Source organism: Cryptotermes secundus, unplaced genomic scaffold, assembly GCF_002891405.2.
Source record: "Cryptotermes secundus unplaced genomic scaffold, Csec_1.0 scaffold62, whole genome shotgun sequence".
Taxonomy (NCBI): Eukaryota; Metazoa; Arthropoda; class Insecta; order Blattodea; family Kalotermitidae; genus Cryptotermes; species Cryptotermes secundus.
In genome coordinates this window covers 483,042-503,295 of record NW_019727786.1, presented here as the reverse complement: position 1 = coordinate 503,295, position 20,254 = coordinate 483,042, and the positions used below count along the sequence as shown (strand labels likewise).

Genomic DNA, 20,254 nt, shown 5'->3' with positions numbered 1-20,254 from the left:
GTTTTAAAATTACCGTTGCTTTATTCAGCATGAATGCATCTTGTATCAGCAAATACAAAACAATTCTCGTAAGGAAATGAGCCGTAATTATTCCGGTGTCAAAGGCGAACACAATGTTTTAAATTAGTGGCCGCATGAAAATATTGATTTTTTGTTTCCGTATGTGAGCCTGCATATGAGCCTTTATACAGACTGCCAAGTCTGATATGAGAACTGACAATGCGGAAAGTGTTAAAATTTGTTAAAGGCAAACGAGAAGACAAAAAGGAACATGGATCTTCAAGCAGATCGAGTGGGCCCTTTGCTGATCATCTAAGCGCAGTTGATCAGTTAACCCCTACAGATGACCATTGTACTGGACTTGAACAAGGCTTCGGATATTATGTTGATCTCAGTGGAAAGGATAAAACAATTACAAAACTTCACAAAGCTGCATGGCAAGGAAATTTGGAAAAGCTGAAAGTTAACATGAAGAAGATTGATATGAATGTTGCCGACAGGCTGAATAGAACTCCATTGCATTTTGCAGCAGCACAGGGACACGCAAATATAGTATGGTTTCTTTTGGGAAACAAAGCAAATTTCAATATTTGTGACAATGAAGGGAAAACTCCATTTCTGAAAGTAATTATTTTGTTTTCTTTATTATTCTATCTGTAACATTTAGAGCTACTGCAGTGTGTATCAGAATTTCTTATGTTCTTGCATTGTCGTTTCAGGCAGTTGAATGTGGACATAAAGAAACCATACAAATCATGCTGGAAAGAGGAGTAGATATCAACACCATTGACTATAGTGGCAATTCTGGTCTACATATTGCAGCAAAACAGGGCTTCTATGAAATCACTTCCACATTATTGAAACAAGGAGCAAATTTTGAAAGTTCAAATAATGTAAGTATCCAAGAGATAGTATATCAGTCCATTCAAATTTTCTGTAATTAGGAAATAATCAGTTTAGTTCTTAATGTGATGTTTATATCCATGATATGTATGCAGTGTCCGTCTATTAGTGCCCTCAATTTCACTTGTTATTTCACAACATGTTTCGGCACTATAGTGCCATCATCAGGTGCTCCATTTACGTTAATCTATTTTATTTCTTGCCATTATGTCATTGTAAAATTTAAAAAAAATATTTAAAATGTTCGTCAATTATAATAAATATTTATATACTAAAAACTTGTTAAAATTATTTATCTTATCTGTCCCAATTCTAACACCGCGCATAGTTCCACCACTATGGGAGTCGTTCCTCTTACTCTCAGTGTATATCGTGTCTCGTGTTGTGTGTTCCCTTTTTGGTTGCCAGTGTTTATATGGTTGGGAGTTTAGTATGTAGTAGGGCCAACTGTGTTGCACATTCCATGGAGGAGGGTAATTTTTCAGAAGCTGACATTGCTCAACCAGCCAAGAATTCCCTGCCATTTATGGAACCCAGAAGTTAATTACTATGTTCACAACAGACAACCACTGGACCCTATCCTAAGGCAACTGAATTTAATACTTTATGGTATGGACAGTCCTATTTACAATATTGTAATGCTTAAAAGATCCAATTTTAGCCTACTTTCCTTATTTTGGAAAATGAAAGTAGGCGTATGAGAGCACAGCATTATACTTCAGCATCCTGTAGCACTGTGTATTGTAAATTAGCACTTGCTGTTGTCACCATACCTGTGCAACTTCGTCAATGTATTAAAATTCACACTTTGAAAGCATTCTTTTCTTCCTGTTATTAAAACATTACATGTTTCAGCCCAGCTTGTCATCATCAGGTATACAAGTTGTAGAGGAAACTGCTGTGTGTAGCTACACAGTGCCAAAGAAAATCCAACACACCATTCATTCATTTTTATATTATCCTATAGATCAAAATACGTTGATATGGCACATGTCCATTTATATTATTATTTATTTATTTATTTTGTCTCTATAGATGATTGTTACATGATATAGGACAAGTCAGTTACTGTACATTGGCTGATTACAATAAGAGAATAAAGTTACAATACTTAAAATTGTTTACAATAGATTACAATAGTTAAGATTTCATATAGTGTGAGGTGGAATCCAAATTAGGTCCCCTTGGCACATAGGCTTCCATATGTCCTATTGTACCTGTACTGGTGATAATGCTTATGGATAATTTGATGGAATGAGGATTATTATTTAAAGAAATTAATGCTTATGGTATAACCTTATTAGAAATAGAGCTTATTCTGTACTTCTGCTTATTAGTAACTAATATTACAGAATTATTCATTGAGATAATCTTCTATTGAATAATAACATCCCATAATAAGAGAGTTCTTCAATACCTCTTTAAATTGGATGTCATTATTTATCTGCTGTATGTTGTTAGGCAAATTATTGTAGAAGATACAACCTGCTACTGATGGTTTACTGCAATAAAGTTCTAAATTATGGACATACCTATGACAGCCATTATTATTTTTTGTGTTATATGTATGCATTTGTTTATTTACAGTGTAGTTGCACTTTTATTTTACCTATAAGATTGTTTCTTGACTGTATAGTGAGATACTCTTAATATCTTTAGTTGCCTGAAGGTATTTCTACAAAGGCTGGAACTTTAATAGTGGCAACTATTTATTTACAACTGATGCAAAATAGATGCATGTTTCGAAGTTTTACTCTCCTTCAGTGTAGTCACCAGCATTGTGTACAACCCATTGCCAGCAATGTGGAAGTCATAGGATACCTTTAGCAGCGATAGTTTGAATGGAACGGTCTACTGCCTGAAGAATCTCTGGAACAGTTCTGAAGCAAATGCCACAAAGTGGTTCCTTTATCTTAGGAATCAAGTCGAAGTCACAAGGGCTTAAGTCCGGGGAGTATGGTGGATGGTACAGCACTTCCCAGCCCCAATGATTGAACAGATCAGCCACAGCTCGCACTGCATGTGGCCGAGCATTGTCCTACAAAATGATGGGTGGGTTCTGCAGAACGTGTCGCCGCTTCTTTCTCAAAGCTGGTCACAGGTTGTGTTCCAAAAATGAACAGTAATATTGCGCATTGACGGTCTGCTGCCTGCCTTGAAATAGATGGAGGCCACTCTGAGCACCTATAATTACTGTGAGCTCCCTATTTCTTATCAGTTTTCTGTTTCCTACTGTGGGCTGAATGGAGAACATCCTAAAGCATGAAATTAAATGTATATTATTCCAACATTTATAATAGCCAAGGCTGCTACAGCAGTGTTGAATTATTGACCTACAGTTTGTGGATGCTGTTCAAATCTTTATTCTTCAACTAGCCTGTACAGTAATGGCACCTACAAGAGGGAGGATAATGAGTAGCACTGCAAAGGGCAACTGGGACAACTTCTGCATAGCAGGGAACATATGAATATATTGCAGATTTATTTTTGAGTGACTTTATAGAAGTGGTAAATTTTCTTTGACATTTATGCTGGTTGAATGACAGTTCCAGATGCTTGGATACTATATAACCTGGAGTTTATTGTACTGTGACACAGACTACAAGAACAAAATGTAGGACACGTGAAATTTCCAGCTATGTGTGTGTGAACTTGTTGAGATAATTTAATAATAATAATACATTTTAATTTCAGTTTGGTGAGTTTCCCCTTCACATTGCTACAAAAGCTGAACATAAGGACCTAGTTGAACTGCTGCTAAGATATGGTTCATCTGTTAATATTGTTGATAGAGACAATCGATCTCCACTCATGTTTGCTGCTAAGTGTGGAAGCATGGCTTTGGTACAGTTATTTCTAGAGTATGGAGCTCAGCGTGGGGTTATGGATTCAAATGGTAAATAGTGGTTTTCGATAGTTATAACTAAATAACTTCTTAAGCAGTGATAGTTTCCAGTTGGCCAAGAAATTCCTTCCTTTGTCCCGAGACACCCGAAAGTTTAGCTCCATATTCAGGAAAGCATACCATTCGACCTTATCCAGACCATTTCAGCCCAGTTCACTTTGTATCTCACAAAGATCAGTTTTAACAGAATCCTCCAATCTACATGTAGATGCCTCAGGTGATCTGTTTCCATGAAGTTTTCCCACCAATACTGGGGCACACATTAGTGTAGTTAGTTGAGGCACTATGCTACAGGCCAGAAGGTCACGGTTTTGATTCCTGATGAAGTCATTGGGGTTTTCAATAAACTAAACCTTCCAGCCACACAATGGCACTGGAGTTCACTCAGCCTCTAACAGAAATGAGCACCAGGAATATTCCTGGGGGTAAAGGGCAGCCAGTGTGTAACACTGATGACCTCACCACCATCTGTCAGTCAACTGTCTAGAGAATGTGGGAGCCTCGACATCTCAGAACCCTGTTGGCCTCCATGGCCTGTTACAAGGTTATCTTTACTTTCTCATATATACATTTTTTTGGACACAGCGGTACATAGTTTTTTAAATATAAGGAAGCAATAATTTGTCCAATATTATCCTTCAGATTTGTTTCTGTGGTGTGCCATTTAGGAGAAATATGGCAGTTTCTGTATCCAGTGTGTCAGCTGTATCTAGTTTTGTAAATAAGATCAGTAACTTTCATGAGGTTGTCTCCGGTTCTTTCCGTGATGCTCCATTAGTGGGAAATGGTAGTTGAGATGTCTGCTGTATAGAAGTTGAACACTCCTATACCAAATCTTTGAGTCAGAAAATCGAATGATTTTCTTCGAGTTGTCCTTCCAATTTTTCCTTGGCAGTGCATCATTGGGAGATATATGGTAGTTTGTATATATGATACATAATTTTTTTACACCAGTGTGCTTAATTTTTTAAGTAGAAAAATCATTATTTTTCTTGAGTTTCCTGACAGTACACCATTTTGCAGAAACAAGACAGATTTTGTGTGTGTGTGTGTATATATATATATAAGCTTTTGTACACACCTGTCTATAATTTTTGAAATAGGAAAAAGTCAGTGATTATCCCCCCCCCCTCCTCAGCATGCAGGAAAATCTGCATTGTGGTTTGAGGAACTGCTTTTATTGTCCATTGTGGTCAATTTTATGATCTGTGGGTTTTTGAATTACGTGTAATACACTGTGTGTCCAGGATCTGTTAGGACTCATTTTCTTAAATTTTGCCCTGTAATACCATCTGTTGGCAAGTTGTGGCGTTAAGATTCTTGAAGTTTCACCTGTGGCTGTCTATAATTTCAAAGTGCAGGCATCGCTGCATCATGTGGTCTGACCTTGATTGTAACAGTACTGTTCTGACTCTCGTCGGAAAGTGCCAGAGCATCATATTTTGTTTGAAATTAGGCAAAACAGCCATAGAAGCATACAAAATGATGAAAAGTGTGTACAGTTGTGATTGTTTGAGTCACTTGAACATTTCTTGATGGGATGCTGTATTTCGTGATGGCAGGGAGGACATTAAAGATGCTCCACATGCATCAAAGCCGAGAACAAGTCGCGCTGAAGAAAACATGAAAAAAGTGACCGAAATCCTTGCATCAGACAGGTGTGTTTCTGCAAGACTCATTGAGGAGCTTTTGTGAATACCAAAAAGTACTGTGTATTAAATTTTGACCAAGGATTTGGGCAAACGGAAGGTCTGTGCATGGTTTGTACTGCTTGTGCTCTCAGGCAATGAAAAACATGCCAGAGTGGAACACTGTAAAGACGTGTTACGGTCAGCCCAGAGTGATACAAAATTTACAAAATCGATTGTTACTTATTACCAGATATGGTGTTCTCAATATGGACCTCTCACAAAGCATCAGAGTGCAGCGTGGTTGAGCCCAAAGAAGCCGAAACCAAAGAAAATGCACATGCAAAAGAGTCGAGTAAAGACATGGCTAACAGTTTTCTTCAATTCCAAAGGAATCATTCACAAGGAATTTCTGCCAGAAGGTCAAACAGTGAATTCTGATTATTATCTCAGAATCCTCAAGTGTTTGTGGGCTAGAATTCTTCAAATTCGACCCGAATATTGAGAGCAAGGTTCCTGGTCGCTATTCCACGACAATGCCCCACCCCACAAATCGAAGATTGTGCGCGATTTTTTTGCCAGAAAAGGGATCACAGTCCTTGATCATCCTCCATATTCACCAGATTTGTACCCAGCAGATTTCTGGTTGTTCCCAAAAGTTAAGTTGGCAATGAAAGGAGACTGTCAAAACACCATCCAGGACATACAAAGGGAATGTACCACAGTTTTAAATGCGATTCCAAAAAAGGAGTACAGTGACTGTTTTCGAAAACTTTTCAATCGATTCCAGCTATATATTGATTCAGAAGGAGACTATTTTGAATAAAAAGAGTGATAGTTTGAAAATAATTCATGTCTTGTATTTTTAATGAACACAGTCCTAACAGAACCTGGACACAGTGTGTATGCATGTAACTTGGTGACATTCAAAACGCGTTTAACTATCACTGTTACCATAAAAACAAATTCACTGGCATCATAATCCCAGTTTTTTTTTTTAAAGGGAAGGGAAGACCTGAGAAAGAAATTTGAAGCCAGCAACTAACTGCTTGAGCTATGGTGCAGCCTAACTGCAGGTAACTAGCAGTTTCAGAGAGCTACACACTCCACAAGTAACACACAAAGTGTTCTGTCCTTTCACTAGGCGTTTCTAGGTAACAGGTCCCAACAGCGGAGATTCTTCTGCTCTTGTGTTGTTTATGTTGTTGGTCAGCTGGCTATCATCTTGCAACTCCTCATGGTCGCAACTGACTCATGATGGCAACTCTTTTTTCTTTGTCTTAAATCCAAGGTCATGCCACAGCTTGCACAGTAAATAATCAGCTTCTTACCACAGTGGTCCTGGTTCGGTACCAAGTTTAGGTCATATGGGATTTGTGGCAGACAAAGTGGCAAAGGTGCATGGTCCCTCTAGATACTTCCACTTCACCTGCCAATTCTCATTCCACCAACTTGTCCACATTTATTGATGATCTTTTCACCGAGGATGCTTAGTTTCATTACTGACAATGTCATTAAATAACCAACTTAAAAGAGACTGTTTTGTGGTGGACAAAGTGGCGCTGGGGCAGGTTTTCTCCGAGTACTTCGGTTTCCCCTGCCAATCTTCATTCCACCAATTGCTCCACCATCACCCTCACCTATCATCTGGGCCTGGTACAATAGGCCAGAAGTGGCCGCAGTGCAAGGGACTTAGTCACCCCACTAGCAAAAAAAAAATTAGATCCATATAATCTCTGTGGTATTTTGTTCTCAGCATCATTTCATACCTTTCTCTTGTATTACAGAATGTCAGAACAAACAAGTTTGTATGACTTACATAAGAAATATAGGCCGCGCCATAGCTCAAGCGGTTAGTCGCTGGCTTCCCACCGTGGCGGCCCGGGTTTGATCTCGGGTCTGGTCAAGTGGGATTTGTGGTGGACAAAGTGGCGCTGGGGCAGATTTTCTCCGAGTACTTCCGTGTCCCCTGCCAATCTTCATTCAACAAGTTGCTCCACAATCACCCTCACCTATCATCTGGGGCTGGTACAATAGGCCAGAAGTGGCTGCAGTACAAGGGACTTAGTCCCACTCCACTAGCAATAAAAAAATACATAAGAAATATTGTTGACTCTTCCAGATTGGACAGCAGAAGATTATGCACTGATGGGTGGGCACCAAGACATAGCTGCTGAATTGAAATCTCCATCAGAAAGGATGGTTATGTCTTTCACTGAAAAAAGTATAGAATCTCAAAGTCGCAATAGTGGTATAGCACCTTCGAAACGGTCAGTCTCAGATGCATCTCTTCCCCCTGATCAGCAGGAACATGAGAAAGAGGTAAGAGCCTCATTTGTGCCTGTTTTTTCTGTGAAGCAAATGACTAATGAAATCCATGGTACAAGAGCTTTCTAGGAAAGTCATTATTTTAGAATGTGGTCTTCTGGGTTGCAACGCTGTGGAATCTTGTAGGTTGATAGCCATTTCAGAGGAACATGCTGCCTTGAGTGTTGATTGATTGATTCATTCATTCATTTTATTTGGCATTCATAATTGCTACAACAGTAACACTCGAACAAGTCACATCATTAAATACATCCCCCTGGAAATCCTTTTGCCCAAATGCCTAAAGGATTAGAATTTGTCGACAATAATCGCTCTTGACATAGTTAACCTATAATTAAAACATAACAAACACACTGTGAAACCAGATAAATAATTATATTAGATACAATATGTAAATCCAAATGCAAGCCAACCTTATGAGTTTATCAAGAGAATTTTAAGAGTATTACAGTAAATCAAAGAGCCCTAGATATGACCATGTGAATCGCCGAACACGTTAAGATAATGCAAGCAACCATTTGCTATCTATTTCCAATGCTGAATAGAGGTTTTCCTATGTTTACTACTGTCCCTCTAAGACAAACTCATACAATGTATAGAATTGATGAGCTAGTAAATACTCTTTTAGCCCACGTTTAAAGTCTTTAGATTCATCTGATTTTATTAATTCCAAAGGCAGTTATTATACAGTTTAATACTCATATTGATAACACTTTTCTTAAAAGTTGATATGTTACAATTTGGCACATAAGACCATCTTTCCTTCTAGTATTGTATTCATATAAATCTGAATTTAGTTCCCTTTCACTTTCCTTCTTTGTAGGATACAAATTCTGCTGAAAAACAGAATGAAGAAGCTGACAATAGTGATACATGGAATGACAGTCAGCTGTCAGATTGCAGTTTGAAACAGAAGGTTAGTAGTATATTAAGGTATCTGCAGGATGTTGGACTTCCTAAGCATCATTACTATGTTCACTTTTTGTTCACCCATTTGTACCCATGAAACAATTCAAGAACCACTGAACAGATTTCCTGTTAAACAGTAATATTTTCATGTGGCAAGTTGCCCCAGATGACTTCGTTTCTTACTGATAAAAGCAGTTCCCAGAATCCAAACCAGGGGTTTGTCAGATTATACGATAGGTAATTGGGTATGCTGATGGATACAAGTTCATGTGGATGACAACTTAGTTAAGATGCATGATGACAGGAAAATGAGAATTATGCTCCATAATCAGTACATTTTCTTGCCATGTATAACCAGTTTATTCCATTATTGACAAATTTGATTAATTATTTTTCCTGTCAATATGTATCATTTTCTTATGTTTGCTAAAATATAGTATTTCATGTTCATTTTACAAACCAGATTGGCATTTACAGGGTGCAGGTCTGAAATTGACAAAATTTCTTCCACCTTCCTCTGATGATGAAATTAGTGAAGAAAGCATTCACAGCCCTAGAGTACAAGAAATGAAAGATGAAGAAATCCAGGATTCTCCTCGATCTTGTGTCATACCTCCTCCTTGCAAGCCACCTAGAAGTTGGGATCTTATCCAGTCTGGAGTGATAGATGACCCAAAGGTAGGGATGAAAGTGTGTGATTCATTAACATGATGTTTCTATAGAATAAAGTCTGCATACAGGTGAATCTTATGTTAAAGCAATCCCTCCTCAATAAAGAAGAAATATCTTCCTAATGTTCCAATCTAGATGAGGCTAGCAAGAACTGTTAATTAATAGATACATAATTTAGTGACCCATTTCCATGCCTAATTTTTACTCATAGATTCTGATTATTGTCACCTGATGGTGACTGTACACAGTTTCAGGTTGGAAATTGGATTTATTTGGCACCAAATTCTCTTATCTACAAATGGCTACAGCATTTGTAAGTGTTCATAATTGTTCACATTTCATTAGATTGTGCTTGTTTGGATCCTTGCTGGCTCTGTCATTGTGGACATGTTGCTAGGTTGCAGGCTGTCTGGTCACAGACTCTACATAATGCATTCTGTTGTGGCTGGGTCAAGTTCGGTAAATTTCTGTTGGCTGTCACCAGCATAGTCAGTCTTGGTTCAGAGTCCCATGGGACCCATGACCATGTTTTACTGTCTCACAACTCTGGGAGTCATGCAGTCATCCCTTATCCTGTTGACAAATGCATAGTCTGCCTCGCTCTGGATGAAGTACTGTGGTAGCCTGACAAGGACCCATTCGATCAGCTGCTTGATCGTAGCAGCAGACTCTTGCAGCAACTTTCAGGTAGGCTGTGAACAGTGGATGTACCCCGTAGCACCTCAGTGATGTCCTTATACCTCACTTCTGAGACATCGATGGTCTGCCCCTGTAGAATGGCCAGCAGTTGTGTGGCTTTCTCCTGGGTCATCCGGTTGTGCTCTGCCATGGCCTCAACTTGGCAGTGAAACAGGGTCCAAAACGTGGACCCATGAAGTGTCCATGACCTATTTGGGCTTGACTTCTGCCACTTTCATTCTGAACTCCCACCATGTTGCTTTTACCAACATCTTTGTCACTTGTATATCCAACTGTGTCCCTTGGATCTTCATGTTTAGTTCTTTGTGGAGGCTCTGAGTCTGATTATCAACAGTTGCCAGGATTCCATCTTCCTCATTTGTTGATGGTTGCTTCAAGTTTGGACTGAATGGCTTTTACCACAGTCTCCATCTTTTCTTGGCAGGCCCTTATTTTCCCCCTCATCTGTTGTTGGTTGGCCTCCATTCTTTTCTTAACTGGCCTCCATGGCATCCCTCCTCTCTTCCTTTCTGGTCATCATTTCGGTCAGTGGGCGTTCCAACATCTGGCCCATTCCCACAGTGCAGTCATCATATTTCTGACACAAGTTGTCACATGATAGTATGCATGGGTTCAGGTTGGGAATCAGGTTCATCAGACACTGAATCATCTTGTTTATGAATGACTATAACATTTTATAAGTCTTCATAATCATATACAGTCTGTTAGACTGCTCTGGTTTATATCCATGCTGAGTCTTTCACCACAGACACATTGCTAGGTTGCAGGCATTCTTGCTGCAGACTCTCTGTTGCATTCTGTTGTGCCTGACTCTAGCGCTGTTTCTGGTATGCTAACTTACTCCGGCTTGTAGACTGACTAGAAAATCCTGCCTCTAACAGTCCCCAATTGTTGTGCATGCATTCATAGCAGAGAAACGTGTTTTAACAAGACCTGACAGTGGACGGTGGATGCATTTGTGACATTTCCATGATTCCAAGGTTCTGAAACATCTTGTTTTCTTAGATATCATGTCACACTGTCTTAACTTGGCAGATATAACTTGAAAAGTTTTACACTGACTTATCAACATATTTGATTCAGCATTTATAGATATGTTCGATGATCTGTTTGTGTACCTGCAGTGGTTTCCTAGTTACTGCAAGCAAACCAAAATGTAAATGTAAATTTTATAGTCACCATGTTGTCTCACATTATATAAAAGTTATAAGAGATGCATAATTTTTTAGGGACCATAATAACACTGATATCATTTTCATCTCAGAAGTTCAAATGACTTCTGTGTTGGAATGTGGGAAGTTAAAAGCATGAAGATTGAATGGCCTCTAGCAGCATGATGTTCATACCAAGTTTAAAAAATCTGTTGAATTTCTCAAATGTTGCTGTTAAGGACATGTGCGTGGACATAAACACAATGAGACTAGAAGCCTATATATTTTCATATAAAATGATAAAATTAGTAAATATGACCACAATACAAATTCTGTATGCTGGATATGGTTTTGTTGCTCTGTCTTGTTATGTTTAATAAATAATGTAATTTGAAATTGTAGCTAGTGACGTAAATGTATAAGGTCTGAGAAGTTAATTTTCCTGTTAGACCTCTTGAGGGAACCAGTAAATTATACAGTAAAATTGTATGAAACGTTTTGATGTGCAGAAAGCTTAAAGGACTCTTATCTGCAAGATACACACATGATGAGTTCAGTTTAGGCTTCATGTAAAGTAGGAATTATAAAATTAATGGTATGCACAAAGAATTAAATTCATGCAGCAACATTTATTAGGGATTCCCCATATTCTGTTGAATCATTGTGGAAGTGAAAGATACTGATGGAGTAATTGACAGAGGTGTCCTCCATAATCTTCATTCATTTTAAGACTACGTGAAAGAAAATTGAAATAAAATTTAATAGTCAGCTATATTTTCTTCTTTTATATAGGATATAAAACAACTTTTAAAGAAGAATGTCGTGTCAGGTATTGACACTTCAAATCTGATAGTACAGTACATATTTCTATGATTAGGTTCTGGAGCCTCGTCGACGCAGTCTTTTACCGCTGGGTTCTCTAAAATCAAGACGTGAAAGCTTCAATGAGTCCCCCAGTGCTGCTGAATCCCCAAGCTTCCATGGTGATAATCTTCATAGAGAGCAAAGTGATGCTGATCAGTGGCATGGTAGTCAGAGTTTTAGAAAAAGTGATGACAGACAAGACGCACTGACCCGTCATTTAAATTTATCAGAAAATGAAGAAAATAGAGACAGTCCATCTACAAAGTATGAAGGCATTCAGGTGAAGGAGAACAACTCACAACTACATAAAGAAAAGAAGGAAAGCTCTCCTTTGGTTGGTGCAGGAGGAGGTGGTATGTTGGATGACATCAGATCTAGCAAGGAAAGTTTGAAGGGATCGAGCTCCAATAGCGACTGGGATAGTGATGATAGTTTGCCGCTGGATAACTATTCTGTTGCAAATGTAACTATAAGTCCAGCAGATACTAGTGATTCTCCTTTGAAAGTTTTTAGAGTCATTAATCCAAGTGAGCTTGATGTACCTGATGTTACTGATGACACTAAAGATGGCTCCCCATACTCTTTGAATGCTGAGAAGAAGAGCCGATTTCTGACAAGAGCTCCCTCAATTGACTTGACAGACGATGATGCAGAAACTGGAAAGCGTAAGCTTGGTCACAGTCCCGAAGCCTCTGAACTGGAAAGGCACGATGAAATAGATGTAAATTGTTCAATTTCAGGTACTCTTGGGAGAGATGGAACATTATTAGGCTATGAAGAAGTATGGGAATCAAATGCACATATCCAAAAAAGCAATGTTACTTTTTCTGGTCCATCTTTGAGTGCAGGCGATACCCACATCTCTATTAAGGAAGAATTTGAAGAAACATTGGTTTGGAGTTCACCTCAGATTGAAGGAAATAATAAAGGATTGGCTTGCCTCGAGCATTCAAAAGAAGTATCTGAAAACTGGAACATTCCTGAAGACACTCTTCTGTACTCGTCACCTCGATTTGATAAAGCCAAAAGTATTGCTGTTTCAGAAAATGATGTTTATATGGAAGGAGCCAAAAAACAGACTTCCATGGATGATGCTGATAGAAGAAATGGTGGTCTAAAGTTAGAATCACGTTCTTTGGATGCGCTTGAACCAGAGAAATTTGTGCCAGATGCAAGGATACCCCGCACAAAGAAACATGCCCGTCAGCAGTCCATTTCATTGCAGTCATGGAGTAGAAGTGAGGAGATGCATGAGAATCCACCATCTGCAGCAAATATTGATAGGATGATTGAAGAGAACCAGCGTATCAATGCACAGCTCAGGTGTTATGATGAAGCATTGCGAGATCTTGCTCACGTGTCTGTGGTAAGGAAGCAAAGCTCATTGTCTCTTCCTCGTGCAAAAGAGACATCTGGCTTGACAAGATCTCAGTCAGCAGGATCAAGAAATGAAGGTTTTATCTCACTGCCATCAGCAAACGATTTTGGTCCAAGGGAAATGGCACAGTCAGCAATTGTAAAGAAACAGGGGTCCTTGTCTTTACCTAGAACAAGTGAAATACCAGATTTTACCATGGTTCAATCATTAGGACCCAAAAAGCAAGGACACTCATCTCTTCCTTGTACAAATGAATTTGGTACAAGGGAAATGGCACAGACTGCTATTGTAAAACGCCAGGGTTCTTTGTCTTTGCCAAGAAGATGTGAGATACCAGACTTTGCTTCTGCAGCAAATGAAGAATATTTGTCTCTTCCACGTTCAAATGAACTGATAGATGAGGCATTTAAAGAAATAGGTCAGTCATCTGTTACTATGAAGAGGGGATCACATTCCCTGCCTCGTTCGATTGATGCAAAATTGATATCTTTGGGTGCAGATCCTGTCCCTCCTCCAAGACATAAAAAGCCTTCCCATCGGAGGAGGCGAGCTGAAAGTGAAGGAGAAGCTTCTGACAGGGCCTTGAAAGATTCTGTTGGAAGATCACGTTCATTTGATGTTAAAACACAATCATCCATTGGAACAGAACCAATTGCTGCCGTTGTAAAATCACCAGTAGAAAGTGAGGTAACAACAGAAAGCATAGGTAGCCCAAACAGAGATGAGAAACCACGTTCAGAGAGTATGTCTAGTAATGGTAGTGTGAAAGAAGGAAGTCTGGAAAAGCCAATTAGGAAGAAAAGAAAAATGCTTTTAGCAATGAGAGGTTTCTTAGGACAAAATCTTAAAAATTTAAATGGCAGTACTGTAAGTGAATTATCAGTGGAGGATTCCTTCGATGAACATCCATTCTTGATGAATACAGATAAAAGTGGACCATTGGAACGACAGGTAACTGTTATTGAGAGGCCAGGTTTCTCTCTCAAAGGAGATAACTCCATGATGTTAAGTCCAGTGAGGTTAGAAGTACTGGCAAAGCAAGAGTTACAGCAGCAGTCACCAGTGAAAGAAAATACTGAGATCATCCATGATACACAGACATCTAGTTCTTTACCTGAAGAAGTTCCTCTGCATGTAGAAACTGCAAGGTTGGTCAATCATAATGTTTCTTACTTTGAATTTTTGTTTAAAAACAAAATGGAAATAAGTGCATGTCATACGAATGCAACTTTTTGTCTCATAGCATATTCACTTCTAGCATGTCAACATGAGGGAAGAAATGTATTGTCTTCATTTCTGGTCCCTTACAGCAAATTGTGGAATCTGAAACAAAGTTTCATGTACATTTCTTCTAGCCGGGAATTATAATAAGTTTTGGACTTCTGATAATGTAAGGTATGAGTTCAGTTATTAATTGCTGACCAAATGTAGGCTGGAAAACTTGTAGCAACCTTAAGATTACTATCTTCTGGGGTGTGACACCATGCTGTCTGGTAGATTGTTATTGATGTTCTTCCGAGAGTTAGGAAACAGTCTACCAGGCTACGTGGTGTCACATCACAGAAGACAGTCACCTTCATAATCACTACTGTGAGAACCTCAAATCTTCCAGGGACTTGGGAATGCTCGGTGTATAGCTGGCTGTGAAGTACTCTAATGAAGTATGAGAAGAGATTTTTAATGCGCAATTGGTAATTTAAGTTTAAAATGTTGTACATGTGCGTATAACTTCAGTGATCTTATTTTGATGTAGTGTGTTATGCTGTGGGTCAGCTGTAGCAATTGACTGGACTCTTTGATATTGTTTGAAGTGTAGTACTAGTGGGTGTGTAAGGTCATGTGATGTTAGGTATGGGGATGTAGGGACAGGGGAGGGAAGGAGGGGTTAGGGATGGGGCAATTTTCTTATATTTTATTGTGTTTTGTATATTATATCAAATGTGGGTTTCCTACAATCTTTGAGTTTATAATTTATTTGTTGCTTTTGTTTACAAAGGTTATATATGTAAAAAAATCTTTCCAATGTGTTTAGTAAGTGGCCTTCTTTTTCTATATGAAGTATGTTCATTGTTTTATTAATTGTACCATATGTGTGTGAACATGTATAGCTTGTTTCTAGAATATTATTGAATTTGTCAACTCCTGACGAATTACACCTCATGTCCTGTAAAATAAATACTTCCTTGGCTGGTATTTGAACAATAAGGTAAGAATCTTGGTTCGCTACACATACAGCTTTGACTTGTAGAAGACAGTAAACAGTTCCCATTGATTACTAGTGGCCTCATATTAATGCCCAGTTGTGAGCTGCTCTGCATCAGAAGGTGTCTAAATTTTAATGTGACTACAGACATTAACCACTTCAATTGCACATGTTGTTTATGTATAGAGTGACCTGACATCCACTTCTCAGCATGTGATCAGGATTAGTAAGTATATTTTTAAGGTGTGATGCTTTTCAAAGTAAAAACATGGAGGTGTCATGAAAGGCACTTAATTTGTTGTTGTTGTTGTTATTGTTGTTGTTGCTGCACTTCATCATCAAACCAACCAGGCAGGCTCAGACAGTAACACTCCTGACTTGTATTGAAGAGATGACTGGTTCATACCTTGACTGGGGCACTATCTATCATGATTTTTTTTTTTTTTTTTGCAGTTTTCCTCACTCCAGCTAGGCAAATGTTAGGACAGCACCTTAAATCAGACCATGACTGCTTCCTTCCACATTGTTCCAAATTTATTATTCACTCTCAGCCAATCATCCCATGTTATATAACCTGAGTTAGAGACAGCATCAATAAATAACCTACAAATAAATGACAAATTCCTTTTCTTCAACAAACTTGTTACAGTGCAGTGTTAACTCTCGTACTTTGTGTTTCGGAGACTCCAGGTATGAATTTAATCCTAGAGGTGAGCTATTATAACTGATGTTTCTCACGGTTTCTTCATTCCCTACAAATGCTGGTATACTACAGTAAAACACTCTTTAGAAGTTTTCAGGAAGACCAGTCAGTGGAAACTTCATATGCACGAAAACATTTTAAAACAGTTAAATGACTATTCCGAAGATACTAAATATGTGATATGTTAGTTTCATAACATTAGAATAGTGCTTCTAATTTGGAAAATCTTTTTACATGAGAACCATATAAAGGAGATTAAGAATAGTTTAGTTTTTGGGGAAAGTTTTGGGATGAAATACTTTCAATATCTTAAGTGGGAAAATATCTCAAATGGGAATTTCTGAAGTAACTTAAAATAGGTAATAGGCACTTACTTCCACATCGTTCCTAACCATTCATTCATTTGAGACCACATGGCTTTGGAATTTAGTAAAGCATCATTAGATAAACAAATTGTTCTCACGCACACAAACACAGCCTACAGTGTGGTTCTTCATGTGGTTCCTGATTCAGCGACTCCTATTTATGTCCTCCTTACACGATGTGTGTGTGTGTGCACGCACATGTGTCGTTTGGGGGGCAGTGCATACAACTTCACAAGTATTATGCAGTTGTTATGTTATGAGGCATTGTTCAGTAAAATAAACGAGAGGTTCTGGGATTAACTAATACAATTTGAGTATTTGATGCAACAAGTAGAAAAACTTTGCTATGCATGCTTAATGAAGTCAGTAACACAATACAGAGCCTGCAGTGTTCATATTACTAATAGAAGGAGTTTATGAAGCATCCTGTGGAGATGGCCTCAGGTGGCAAGATGTACGTACCGAGTTCAGACGTTCAAGTAAGATTACGGTTATTACCTCACTAGTTTGAGAGGCTGCAGTGCTGGTATTACCGATGGGAGAAATTTATGATGTATGCTTTTGAGATGTCATGTGGCATGATATACATACCAAGTGTCAGGATGATTGATTCAGGTGTTCAAGTATTATTAAGATTGTTACGTCAACAGTTTGAGAGACTACAGTCTTCATATTGCTGACGAGCAGGACTTACAAAAGTATGCCATTGAGATGGCCTCAGGTGGCATGATATACATCCCACAGAGGGACATAAAGTATGCCACTGAGATGGTTTGGGCAGCATGATATGCATTCCAAGTTCCATGGCAGTCAGTTCAGGCATTCAAAAAATATTAAGGTTATTATCTCAGCAATTTGAGAGACTTCGGTTTTGGTCTAAGTATGCTGTAGAATAGTCTCAAGTGGCATGGTATACATACCAAGTTTCATGGCAATCAGTATAGGCCTTTAGGTAATATTAAGGGTATTGCTTCAATGATTTGAGAAGCTGAAATGTTGATCTTATCACAAATCTTGGGAGACTTCATTCTAATCCATGGCATTTCTTTGTACTGAAGTGAAGTGGTGATTAATATGGATATTTCTGAATCCTTTATTTGTATTTCATTGCAGTGACAATGAAAGAGATGAGCAGATTTTGCCAGACACGCTGCAGAAAGGTATGTATGGTTCTTTGTTTTGCTTTTTTTGGGACTAAAATATTGTACCTCAGTGAGGACAGTTTGTGTCCCAGTGAACATTCAAACTGAATAGAATTTGAAAGCATTACCACGTGAGTGAATTAAAAAAAAATGAATACAGATTCACATTTATGTAAAATAAATATTTCCATCAGAATTAGTGGCATTCTTGGCATTCTTTTATGGAAATCCTGTATATGGAGTTATGAGATATGGCAGTTCAGAATATTACATATGTATTGTGCTTGTTGTGCTTTTGGTAAACCAGTATTCTTCAGGTGAAAGAAATGGGCATCATAAATCACAAGTAGTGATTCTAGTTATTTGTGATTAAGCAGCAACAAGGATTATACTCCTATGCTCTTTGATTCGTGCTTTTCTGATTGTACTTATGAACAGGCATATAATGAAATGTTGTGTTCTCTCTTTTATGTTAATTTAAAGTAATTAGTTACATTAATTGTCACTAATTAAATATTTCAGCAAGTCCAGAAACCCTGAGGGACTCGCAAAGTGATGATGCGGAAAGTGGGCTTTCATACAGTGATAATACTCCACAGCATGTCTACACGCAGAAGGTACTGCATGCACCTCACAAGAACATAAGTGGTTACAGATGGCGGGGCAATAGCTGCTTTGAATAACAAATAATGTTGCAATATGATGTTCCTGTTATTGATTCTACTCATCATTACGCAGTAATGCTCTTTGGTTTATGCTCAGTAACAAGAACATGATATACATGCCTAACACAAGTAGCTCTGCTGAATAAAAGAATATCAAGTGGTAAGTTTATTTTAGTCATGACAGAGTGCAGACATCTGTTCTGTCAGATTATGTTGTTGATGTTGTAATGGATTTGAAGAAAGTCGTTTTCTGGGATCTGGCGCCATGTAGTCTTGGTTTTAACCGACGTTCCGGTGGAGCATATCGCCTCCATCTTCAGGGTAGTTGAGTTGCGTGCGAATACAGATAGCTGTAGCTGCAATGATTGGGAAGTGAAAAGTGGTGGTTTATATATGAAGTAGGCAGGAGGGGTTTGGGAGGGGGAACCAATGGGAAGAATGAACAGCGATTAAGGCCATATATGGTCTGGGGTGGCGAAAGGGGGGGGGATACCGGCCAGTGAATCCAGGCAACTTGGAAGTCAATGGCACAGAGGTGGCGGTTAAACAAGAAGAACCGGTTTCCTGGGGACAGACTATTGACGTCAGTGACATGAACCGGGGACAAGCTTCCCAATCATTGCAGCTACAGCTTTCTGTATTCGCATGCAACTCAACTACCCTGAAGATGGAGGCGATATGTTCCTCCGAAACGTCGGTGAAAACCAAGAATACATGGCGCCAGATCCCAGAAAACGACTTTCTTCATAGTCATCGCCGTGAAAACCTCGAAACTTACATTGTAATGGATTTGATCAGCACATTGCCAGGCAACAGCTCTATAAGCATGATTCAACATGCAACAGTAGAGGAAGCTGTGTTTTCTGTAGATCTGACTGATGTGCCAATATATGCGTTTACTGTAGGTCCATATCATTCCGCGGCTATGTAAGTAAGTGACAGAATTTCTTCAGGGCAGTTACGAGTTACGAGTAGTAGTAGTAGCAGGAGAAGTACGCGAACAAGCAAGCAAGCAGTAAGCTTGAGGAATACAGAAGAGTAGAAGTAGTCAGCCTGTGAAGATTTAACATATGATTATAAAACTTTATTTATGTGTAATATTTGGAGTGTGTAGTTCAGTTAGACTGAGACTGTGTTATAAATCCATGAAGACTAGTGCAGATAGACTGAAGGGATTAGTGTGACATGATTGTAAATTATGTAAAGCAGAAATAGTGTAATATTTAATTGTAGCTATGACCAGGAGGTGCTTAATAAATCCAGTTACCAATCCAAATCCTGTCTTTAGTCAACCATACACATGACACTGTTATTATTATTATTATTATTTTTATTCCTGTACTTAGGCATATATTTAACTTGAGCCTGTCTCAGCAGCAATTCCCTGGTGCATGGAAGGAAGCGACTATTATGCCAGTATTCAAAAGAGGCAATCCTGCTTGTGTGAGTAACTACAGACCCATTACCCTTCTTAACAACTTCTCTAAGCTCCTTGAATTCATTATTCACGATCATATTTCACATTACATTAAACTTCATCCCAACCAGCATGGCTTCACCAAATCCACAGCCACTAATCTGGTATCCTTCCTAGATATTATGACCCCTGTTGTCTGCAGTCAGCATCAGGCTGATGCTGTCTATTTTGATTTTTCTAGTGCCTTTGACCTCGTGCCCCATACTTTGCTCGTGCATAAGCTCAGCTCCCTTGGATTTTCTGATGGATACCTTAACTGGCT

The 20,254-nt window shown here is 38.6% G+C and overlaps 1 protein-coding gene across 3 annotated transcripts in view; it reads left to right on the top strand.

Annotated features, from left to right (window-relative positions):
* The first annotated feature begins 199 nt into the window (after positions 1–199).
* The window catches only part of LOC111864913, a 45,718-nt gene continuing 25,663 nt past the window's right edge, over positions 200–20,254 (top strand). For all 3 annotated transcript variants that reach the window (XM_023852524.2, XM_033751627.1, XM_023852526.2), the window contains exons 1-9: positions 200–624; positions 720–893; positions 3,598–3,799; positions 7,559–7,758; positions 8,588–8,680; positions 9,151–9,351; positions 12,073–14,585; positions 17,822–17,868; positions 18,373–18,467. In XM_023852524.2, the coding sequence (XP_023708292.1) occupies positions 220–624; positions 720–893; positions 3,598–3,799; positions 7,559–7,758; positions 8,588–8,680; positions 9,151–9,351; positions 12,073–14,585; positions 17,822–17,868; positions 18,373–18,467 (3,930 nt within the window). In that variant the 5' untranslated portion in view covers positions 200–219. The remainder of the gene's footprint in view (positions 625–719; positions 894–3,597; positions 3,800–7,558; positions 7,759–8,587; positions 8,681–9,150; positions 9,352–12,072; positions 14,586–17,821; positions 17,869–18,372; positions 18,468–20,254) is intronic.